The following is an 11,542-nucleotide window of genomic DNA, read 5'->3' as shown; positions in this document are numbered from 1 at the left end:
TGTAGCCCTGCCACTGTCACTGTGATGGGCATCATTATCATTATTATTATCATCATCATTATTATCACTATTATTAAATCCACTCGCCATCATTCAACAAGTCAGCTGCTGAGTGAATAAGACATCAGACCTGTCAATCTACCTCAATCAATTCAATTTTATTTATAAAGCCCAATATCACAATTTGGCTCACAGGGCTTTACAGCATACGACATCCCTCTGTCCTTAGGGCCCTCACAGCGGATATCTGTATATATATATGTATATATATATATATATGTGTGTACACACACACACACACATATACATATATATATATATATATGTATATGTATATATATATATATATATATATATATATATATATATATATATATATATATATATATATATATATATATATATATATATATATATATATATATATATATACATATATATATATATATATATACATATAAATATATATATATATACATATATATATATATATATGTATATATATATATATATATATATATATATATATATAGATATATATATATATATATATATATATATATATATAGATATATATATATATATATATATATATATATATATCTATATATATATATATATATATATATATATATATATATATATATATATATCTACATATACATATATATATATATATATGTAGATATATATATATAGCCTATATATACACTGTGGAGGCGAAGTGAGACCCATCCAAGATGGCGGCCGGCGAGGACATCGGCTCCAATAGGCAGCGGCAGTCAATGCGGCGTCTATGTATATATGTCTATGTCTCCGTGGACGCAGTGTAAACATCTTTTGATGGCGATTTGACAGTCACTAGAAGCACATTATGACCCTTTGTAAAAGTTTCTGTGTGCTAACTGTGCTAACGTTAGCGGCTAAGGACTGAGAGGCTGTCCGGTAACATTATGTGTGTGTGTGCATGTGTCTCGGAGTGTCAGTAACGTTATGTTAACTTATCCGTAGCCTTGCTATGCTGTTTGTCATAAAAAACAGGGCGTGCTACACTGGCCGTATGGGTAGGAGGGGCATTACGGCCACACACCGGGGACTCCACGGCACTGGCCGTTTGGCCGTGGTATAATTCCTGCCCTGCGATTAGAAATAATACAAATAAAAAATCCGAGTCGGTGCTGCTTGCCCGATCGGGCATGTCTGCGCAGGGACTGCTGGCCCGCCGGATATTTTCACTTGCCCCGGGCAACCGTTAATGTCGGACCCTAAACTGTTGCAGGCTACTGCACTCAATCTTTTGAAAACAAGAAATAAATAAAATACAATACAATAAGAGACAGATACTTCAATAAATGAAGTGGTTCTACCTTTTTTATCAACCAAGCAACGCTGCTCAGCCTCACCCTCTGTCATCTTTACACATGCTTAAATCACCGGCCTGGATCTCCACTCTCCACACACGCGGGGGCGTAGCGGTTGAGTTGCGCATACGCGTCTCAGAACGGAAACACCAAATAATCGTTTTTCCTCGATTATATGAATTTTGAGATCGTCTGGAGCCAAGATCGTAATCACGATTAAAATTCGATTAATTGAGCAGCCCTATGTTTCATATACTTTTTTTTATTTTGAATACATTGTTGTATTTTTCAAAATTCAAGATCAACACATGAATTTTCAGTTTCAAATTTTATTTTTTCAAGTACAAAACATTTGACCCTAATGTAGCGCCATAAGAGAGGGGCAGGAAGTGAGGAGGTATTCTAGAGGAGAGAAACAATATATTTAACAGAGACTCTTCCAGACTATGAGAATGATTTATTATTTTTTTTTCCACTGAACAACAATGAACCTCTGATTCCTGCCTCTGTTGCACCACCTCTGTAAATATTTGTCTTGCAAAGTTGAACTCTGACCTTCAAGAAGATAAGTTATGCCTTTAGGTGTGCAACATAAGTCCATAGTTCACTCAGAACTACTGGCACTCAGAACTACTGGCTACATGAACTTTTTCAACACTTTCTGCAGAAGAAAGCCTCACTTAAAAAGACAGCAGAATTTAAGCATTTGCAGATGTACAATAAATGATCATAAATGACCACTTGAACATAGATGCATTTCCTCACAAGTATTTGAACAAAGCCATCAAAGAAGCAAAGGCGACGAGCAGTCCTCAGTCAGTAACACATGTTGACTTTAATATACAACCTTTTCAAAGTAAACACCTCCAATGTATACCAAAAAAGAGGTTAGAAAACTCTTAACGTAACTCCAGCCTTTACTTGGCAGATTGTTAATCTGGTTCTACAAATTGTTAAGGATTGAAAATGTGCATCTTAAATATACAACTGCAAAATACAGTATTAGATAATGCATTTTATCACAGTTGTATGAAGGTGAAATTAAGAGAGGAAATATTTACCTGGCAGGGGAAGAAGGGGATCCTTTTTTTTAAGGAAACTGGCTGTTAAGGGAACTGGCTTCATGAAAAGAGAGAATAGACGTCAGGCAACGTACTCACTCCACCCAGTAGCTGACCTCACCTTCAAGATTTAGAGGACCCTGATAATTCGCCATCATGCAACAGCAGGACCATATCTGGTTTACAGTGCCTGCCAAGGTGAGGGGAACTGGTGAATCCCAAATGCGGTACTCTTTTATCCGTCTAATTGCCTGTTCAATGAGAATACGGAGTCTGGCTGTGGCCTGGGTCCTCGTAGTTTCCTCTCTGCTTAACTGGCTTTTGTGTTTGATAGGTGAAGTGATCAATTTGGCCCCAACAGCCACCAATGCCTTCTCAAAGAAGAAGTCCTTGTCTGCCATGATCTCATCCCCTGGCTCCAGTAACTCCAAAATTCCTGACTGCCTTGCCAACTCCTTCACAGAGATCGGGCCAGTGAAAACTTTGGATGCAAAAGTGACTGCACCAGAGGGTGCAACTCCAATTAATGCCTTGAAGGTGGTGTAGTTCTTGTGCGTGGAGAATGTCTCACAGTGGAGGGTAAGTGCCTTTGGGTTCTTGCGTCTGAACTCCGTGCAGTCAACAATGACCCTCAGATTTGGGGTGACCTGCTGGAATTTCACAGGCATTGTTCTTCTCACCTGCTCCCGCGTCATCCAGATTTGAACCGATCCCAGTACAAGGTACAAGTAATTTGACCAAGTGATCAAAACACAACTCACTGTATCAGTGCTCACCCCAAACTTCCCAGCCAAAACTCTCTTTAAGGCCAGCAGCAACACACAGACAATACATGTAGAACTCATCAATAAGCTGCAGTTTCTGTCTTGGGCTTGGCCTGATGACCTCATTCTCCACAGTGGCAACTCCAATCCTGCTTACTTCGGACCAGTACCCAATCCTGGATGCAAATGGCTCAACAGATCTCCAGAAAGCCAAAAAAACGTGTTTAGATGGGAACCCTGTAAAGTACCTGAAGTCTTCATCAGACACACACCATCTATCCAGTAATGTTCCAGAGAGAGTAAGGCTCGACACCCGATCATCCAACTCCTTTATTTTTTCCAGTGCACCTGAATAAATAAAAGCAAGCAGTAAAACAAGCATTAATATATTCTATAAGAAAATACACTTACACAAAATGCGAGGACAACTGAACTTCACTCTCCCTTCTCATTGACCCTCTGCTGACAAACGTAACCAAGCTAACATTAGGACTGGAGGGATGCTATCAAACTTTTCTTACAATTATTTCATATATTAAATACTGTCACATGCCATTATTTTATCCTGGCGAGATAATGTTATGACAGTCACCTTACTAACATATATAATGACAAAACCACAGTCATTAACGCTGTGTGCTAATGTTTGTAGCTAAGCTAATGTTAAGACTGGAGCACTGCTGTAATACATTTCTTACATCTATTTCATGAGTTACACGCCTTCACATTATTGTCTGTGATGTTTTAACAGTCACCTTACTAGGATGTAACGTTTTGCACTGACAAAAAACTACAGTCCTAACAGTAACGTGTAGCACAAGATTTATATATATATATATATATATATATAGTACAGGCCAAAAGTTTGGACACACCTTCTCATTCAATGCGTTTTCTTTATTTTCATGACTATTTACATTGTAGATTCTCACTGAAGGCATCAAAACTACGAATGAACACATGTGGAGTTATGTACTTAACAAAAAAAGGTGAAATAACTGAAAACATGTTTTATATTCTAGTTTCTTCAAAATAGCCACCCTTTGCTCTGATTACTGCTTTGCACACTCTTGGCATTCTCTCGATGAGCTTCAAGAGGTAGTCACCTGAAATGGTTTTTCAACAGTCTTGTTGAAAAGACCTCTACGTTAAATTGTTGCTGTAATGTAAATCTCTCAAATATATGAAATCTAAATATGCAAACAGACTGCCCAACTCTATTGAATATACACATGAAGAGACACTGAAAATAATACGGTTCACTTTTAAATGTAGACCAAATCTCATTGTTTTGTATTATGTTGTATTTTTTATAATTTGTATCTGTATTTATATTCCACAAAAGCATATTGCTGCCACACCAGGCAAAAAAATAATGGATCAGTATTACGTTATAACGTTAAAAGTCTATTGTTCTAACAAGAAGTTTTTCATGTTATAACAATATAGTTTTGTGTTAAAGGGCCAGTGTATAAAATGGGTTGAAAACAGTGACATCAGTGGTCAAATTCTAGATTGCAGGACTCACTTGCTCACCCCTCCCGCTGGATAAATGGCGGTGGCCTCGTAGGGACAAAAAGCCTTGTGCACAAGTTTTTCAGGAGTAGGTCTATCTAGCTACGAAGTGAATGTTTATTTAGAAATCTAAACCATGTTACGATATTGTAATGAATCCCTCACGAGCAGAAGACCAGAGGAGCTTTCGGGGAAAAGGCCAGTTTATTTGAGCACTCCAAAAACTCCAGTAACACTCCAGGCGATAAAAGACTCCGTCCCAAACTCTGACTCTTCTAGCGTAACAGACACACTTCATACACACATACCTGTTTACCATACCGAGTGGGGACCCCCTCCCCTCTCTGCTCCACCAATCTCCAGCCCGCACAATGACTGACAGCGTAGCCAGTAAACAGAGCTCAGCTGTTTATTTAGCCTAGCAATATCTCCGGACTATAGTAGCTGCAATGGACGACTTTGAACGCGATTTTGAAGAGTTTCTTGTAGCGGACACAGACCCAGAGCCATACCTGTTTGAGCTGGAGCATACAGATGAGGAACTCCATGTGTTTGATGCTGAGCGAGAAGAGAGGCTGAATGCACAGAATGGGATTCGGTGCTACTGCTGCCATCGTTGGGGAGATATATCATCAGGAGGAAAAGCGCCACAGAGAGTGCATCACAAGGAGTGAAGTTGCGTCTTCTTTTCCTCGCAGATGAAGGTTCGGGTTCATTCTCTCCTGTTGCGTGGTAAGTGTGGTCCATTCGTAAACTTTATAACTAAAAAAACTTTTCACTACTCTCTGTTGACAAACTACTAACACTCTCTGCTGTTTCCTCCTCCTTCTTCCTTCCTTCCACTGTCTTCGTTGGTTCATTTATACACGCGAAACGCGTTCTTTGGCTGGCTGGACTGTCCACTCAGTCTGCCGTACATACATGGCGGTGCAAGATGGCGACCTCTCTAAAGCAAGACCCTTGCTATGTATATCTATATCTATATATCTATCATATATATCTATATATATATATATATATATATATATATATATATATCTATATCTATATCTAATATATATATATATATATCTATATCTAATATATATATATATATATATATATATATATATATATATATATCTATATCTAATATATATATATATATATATATCTATATCTAATATATAGATATATATATATATATATCTATATCTAATATATATATATATATAGATATATATATATACAGTACAGGCCAAAAGTTTGGACACACCTTCTCATGCGTTTTCTTTATTTTCATGACTATTTACATTGTAGATTCTCACTGAAGGCATCAAAACTATGAATGAACACATGTGGAGTTATGTACTTAACAAAAAAAGGTGAAATAACTGAAAACATGTTTTATATTCTAGTTTCTTCAAAATAGCCACCCTTTGCTCTGATTACTGCTTTGCACACTCTTGGCATTCTCTTTGAGCTTCAAGAGGTAGTCACCTGAAATGGTTTTTCAACAGTCTTGAAGGAGTTCCCAGAGGTGTTTAGCACTTGTTGGCCGGTGTGTTTATTTGAGCACTCGGATGCGAGTGAAGCGAATTGCACGCACGTGACGCGAGTAACGCGCCGCCCGTAACGCCCGAGTTTCGACGCCTGACCATTTTGTTCATTCGCGTCATCGCGTCATTCGCGCGAGTAGCGGGAATGACGGAGCTAAGCTAACCGGAGCTAAGCTAGTGCTAACGTTCATAGTACAACCATTCTGCAAACTAATTAAACACATATATTTACAGAACTTACCAAGTCGACCAGTGTCCTCGGCAACTTTCACCCAAGCCTGCTCCTTTTTGTTGCGGTCTCTGTAGAGTAGACACGTAGTATCATATAGCTCCGGGTAGCCGCACACCGCAATGATAAGTTTCTCCTTCATCTCGGCATCAACAACGGGACGTCGGGGCGTCAAGACGTCACTGACGACCATGGCAAGATAACCACCATCGCTGCTTTGTTGTTTACCTCCTCTGGAAGTCCCAGAAGCGTCGGAGGGCCAAACGCCGTCGTTTTTGGGTTCACCCTATCCTGCAGAAGCGCATCCAGCTCGGCGAGTTTCACCACCTCCTCCAGGAACTCCGTCTGGATGATAGCCGCTTTCAGCGGTACTTCAGGCTGACAGGGGCCCAGTTTGAGGACCTGTTGGCGAGGGATGGCGCCAGGATCTCCGGGCAGGACACCAATTACAGCCGCTCCATTTCAGCTGCGGAGCGCCTGTCCATCTGTCTCCGGTGAGTAGCAGTTTATTGTTGTTGACACACGCCAGTGACGTCGGGAGAATCTCAATGCTGATTGGCTTTCGCGGTACAGAGTCACGCGAATTCGCCTCAAAAGTTCAATATTTTCAACTCGAGCGATGAGGCGTTGGACGCGAATTTCGCGTCTATCGCGCCGCGTCCATCGCGTCTATCGCGTCCATCGCGCCGCCCGGCGCGAATTCGCGTCTAATCGCGTCTTTGCATTGACTTTGTATGTAATCTTGACGCGCGAATTTGCGAATTCGCGTCCAGTGTGAACGCACAGTAATAGTTTGATATCTAATCAGTCACATTGAACTGTTTGGCGAGTGAATTGAATCTCCGTTTACAGCTGTAGTTCTGTCTTAAACCTGGGAGGCAGTAATGAGCCAGAGCCTGTCTCGTCTGCCAAAGCTACCAAGTGCTCATTTTACTAGTCTGATGCTGGTTGCACAAAATGTAACCAGCTGGTCTGTTATGCGTAATTATGGCTCAACACTGATCAACAACATGGAGCAGATACCTGCTGCCTTCAGATGGCTGTAAAGAGTCTCCAGTTTAAAAGAGAAGCCTTCAACATTGTCGTGACAGAAAGAGGTTTGTTATGCCAAGCTGGCATTATTGCCATAAGCACTGGTTAAAAAAGCATGTTGTAAAATAAAGTAATTGTTGCTGTCACAGCAATTTACTTAACTTAAGGATGTTTCAAAATTTTAAGTCTGCTCATGGTGATTAATCAGCATTGTTTATGTATTTATTTATTTATGATGTCTCAAGGTTGGCAAGTATGCTGAGCAAGAATTCAAGGCTTTATTGTCAATATACAATACAAGATTGCACAATGTAGTATACTCCTCCACACTACTCACAGAGAAAATGTCTGAAAAGATTTAGAATATGTAAATTCTAATAGAGCATAAATAATAAAATAATTAATAAAATATGCCAAACTATATAAAAGTAGCACTATAAGAACAAATAAAACAGAAAACAAAATTATATTTACAAATAATACTTAAAGCTGTGGAGGTGTTGATGCAGAAAATGACAAACAAAAGGAAAACAAAACAAAAACAGGGATTAAAATAGAATCAAATCTAAATCGCTGTCTTCTAATAGTATAACTAAAGCTCTGTTCTTCTCTGTACAGTTCAATCATGTCTCCTCCCCACATGCACTCTGTCCCCGACCCTTTGAGCTCCCTCACAAAGTGTATCCGTTTCAGCTTTGCAGCAGCCATTGTCCAGACTGCCCTGCTTGCTTGCTTACTGTGGGTCTTGTGGGGCCTATGCCACAGTTACAAACCAACGTCGACAAGCAACACAAAGGTAAAACTGTATTTTTTGGTTGTACAAGAAAAGAATTCAAGGATGACGAGTAACTGGTTTGTCTGGCAAATGTATGTCTTGCTGACTTCACCTCCATTAAAATGCAGTGCACAGCTGCTGCCACCTCAGGTTTTTCTACGGAACTGTACAGTGTTTGTACCTCAGGCAGCCAGTGAGACTCTAAAGTGGTGCAAGTGATGAACAGACAGTAGCAATGAGAATTAGTAACTCTGAAAAGGCACAATGCCTCAGCTTTAAAGAAACAACTGACTGTAACTGTACACACTGAAATGTTAAACAATTGTGAAAGCAACTGTCTCTCAGTCACTCATCACTTCAGCTAATAGACCTTTTTCACTGCAGACATTTTGAGATGTCAGTAAGAAAAGCACAGGTGTAGGCTAATCAACAACATGACGGCATTCCACTTAGGGGAGGGCCTGGTTGTGCATGCTAACTTGCTTGAATAGCTGATAGGGACACTAAATGGAACTGAGCCATCGTTATCAGTTTCACCTTTGCTTCCCTATGACAAGTGAAAATGTCTGCTGTGATTGGTCCATTGTTTCAGCTGTATTGCTGTTGGTAATGTTAGTTTAATTTGTAAGAAAACGTATTTCTTAAGCTCTTTATATGTTTTGTATGCACAAATTAATTTGTGAAGTAACTAGTTACTAAGGCTGACAAATAATTATAGTGGAGTAAAATGTACAACTTTTCCCTCATAAATGTAGTGGAGAAGAAGAAAAAAGGGGCATGAAAAGAAAAGACTCAAGCATTGACCGTGGAACCGGGGGGGCCAGGGGGGCCATGGCCTGGGTAACTTTTGTACTCTGACATAAAGGGCTGCATTGGGAACCAGCAGGACCCAACGCAAATAGTAATAGTCATTTTGATCCACACTCCAACAGTTGGTGGCGGTAATGGGCCAATTTGCTGTTTGCCAACCGCCATTAAACAGTAGAAGAAGAAGAAAAATAATTAGAAGAAGATGTAGCCTAGCGACGGGATGTCAACACAGGAACTCGGTGCACATGCATGAGCGTTTCCACTCCATAGGCTATTTATTCATAAATGGACGAATATGCCCTGAACCAGCTTTCATACCAATTTGCTGCTTGCTCCACCTGTCTGTCTGTCTGTCTGTCTGTCTGTCAGCTCCATCTGTCACGAGACAAACATGAAAGAAGACGTGCAGTTTATTGTGTTTCACCGGCGACGAGCTCTCATTACGAGCAACTATTACGCACGTCTGCGCGCTCTTTATAACTCACTGTGTGAACCTATGTTGCATAATAAAGATTTGCCCCCTCGTAATTTTTAACAGCTCCCTCAGTAACTTCATCCTGGCGCCGGGCTTGCCTTAACCTCAATCACTGCGTGATTATATAAAGGTAGAAAAATAGCCTAAATAAATACAGAGGAGGAGAATAGAATATGAAACAGCCTTGATTTCATTAAAAACTAAATGAAAACAACGAAATAGGAGCGCTATTCCTGACCAGTGCGTCAAAAGACATGCAGACCAGGGGAACGAAACAAAGAACCCCATGAATCTCTTTATTAATAGCCTATCCACCTTATTTTCAAACACGGAAGTAAATAGTGATCAACTTCAGTTTTTTTGTGCGTGACTTCCGGTCAGTCGCTTTCCCTCATGCTTTCCCTTACCGGAGCTAACTGTGCAAGCTATTTTTTTTTTTCAATTTTTAGTTGTTTATGTTAGTCAATCAGTTAGTTAGTCTGTGTATTTTGTATAACGTCAGATAACTGTGCCCATGTTTCCGTTATAACGGAAATTTATTCCCTCTAAACGCGAATAAATCGCACGTCAATCATAAACTATGAACCAAAAAAGCACAATCTATCCCGAGTGAGACAAACTGCTTGATCCCCGTCTCCAGTGTACCAGCAGAGAACCTGCAGAACCGAATCAGTGAAAAAACACACCGGGCTACACAGCCTCTCTACCTGAGCAGCTGAAGCTGTGGCTCGCACCCTCGACACACAGACGGTGTTTCTGCATGCCAGCCACACGTGTGCTCAACTGTGACAAATAAATATGTGAGGTGTACGCTGCTTTTCTATATTTTTTTTCCCTTTTCTTTCTTTCTTTCTTTCTTTCTTTATTTCTTTCTGTCAGCGACATGCACTCCTAACACAGGACGGGTTGTTTTAATTGACTGAGTTGATCGTTAAGCTATAGTGATGCGCGGATCGGCTCTGATAGCACCTGAATCAGCATGTACGCATCAACCATCCAGCCGTTACAACATGACTGAGCTAGCAAAGCAGTTTTGTGTTGCTATGTGTGGTATTTATTCAGTTTTGGGAACTCACGATGTCTAGAAAGCATCAGTGGCTGCAGCTGACAGAGACAGCTAACGTTAACACTAGCAGCAAAGCTAACATCAGGATCGCCATCCGTTAAAAGCCTCCCGTTGTCGGATATGACATGAAACTACTCCAGTTAGCTCAATCATGTTGTAACTAAGACATCCGCTGGAGAAAATATTTTTTCACGGGCCACTTTGTGAGTTTAGTGAGTTATTACAGACAGGGCTAACGGCTAACAGCTAACGGTTAGCCCAGCTAATCTACGATAACCATGTCATGAATTACACACAGAGAAAATTAATGTTTGTTCAGTCATTGTGTTTATAGACTTTACAAACATCAGATTAGTCTAAATGGTGATATAGTGACGTGAAAAATGTGATATATACATATATATATAGCTAAACTCAGCAAGGTAAACAACAAGGTGATTCCCATTTACACAGTGGTAAGAGTGCTGGACCGGAAGTGTCGCACAAAAAAACGGAAGCTGGCTGCGTTCTGTTTTGCCTCCGTGTTTCCGTGAAAAATAAGGTGGATAAAATGACGTGTTTTCTCCTGCGGGATGGGAGAAGACACAAAATCAATGCATCTCTATTATTGTGTGGGCATAAATTCTCAGAGTTTTGCGGGAGCGGGTGGGAGTGGACATACACATTGCGGGAGCGGGCAGGAGTCTAACGCACACGTTGCGGTTGCGGGCGGTAATGGTCAGAAATTCAGCGGAGCGGGCAGGAGCGTGATGAAGAAAACAGTCCCGCGCAGGGCTCTACTCTGACAAACTATTTTATATGAATAAAAGCCTAAGTTGTAGCCCATCTGTGTTTTTACGAGCCAAGTCACCACACACCTTCACTCACTCTAACCAACTGCTGCCGATTAAAAAAAAACTCCCTGCTGCATATTGAT

The 11,542-nt window shown here is 40.3% G+C and overlaps 1 protein-coding gene and 1 pseudogene across 4 annotated transcripts in view; both read left to right on the top strand.

Moving 5' to 3' along the window:
- Positions 1-11,542, top strand: part of LOC125887275 (uncharacterized) — a 753,166-nt pseudogene that overhangs the window by 265,728 nt on the left and 475,896 nt on the right.
- Positions 4,026-11,542, top strand: part of LOC125887928 (cytochrome P450 2F2-like) — a 68,249-nt gene continuing 60,732 nt past the window's right edge. Inside the window, exons 1-2 of one of the 4 annotated variants that reach the window (XM_049575073.1) lie at positions 4,026-5,433; positions 8,194-8,296. In XM_049575073.1, coding sequence (XP_049431030.1) covers positions 5,400-5,433; positions 8,194-8,296 — 137 coding nt within the window. In that variant the 5' untranslated portion in view covers positions 4,026-5,399. Of the gene's footprint in view, positions 5,434-5,944; positions 6,963-7,489; positions 7,566-8,193; positions 8,297-11,542 lie in introns of those variants that run through there. The other 3 variants (XM_049575071.1, XM_049575070.1, XM_049575072.1) reach the window with 3 other exon arrangements.

Source organism: Epinephelus fuscoguttatus, linkage group LG4, assembly GCF_011397635.1.
Source record: "Epinephelus fuscoguttatus linkage group LG4, E.fuscoguttatus.final_Chr_v1".
In the NCBI taxonomy this organism is placed as follows: domain Eukaryota; kingdom Metazoa; phylum Chordata; class Actinopteri; order Perciformes; family Serranidae; genus Epinephelus; species Epinephelus fuscoguttatus.
Note: the sequence above shows the minus strand (reverse complement) of the source record. Positions and strands in the feature narration are given on the sequence as shown.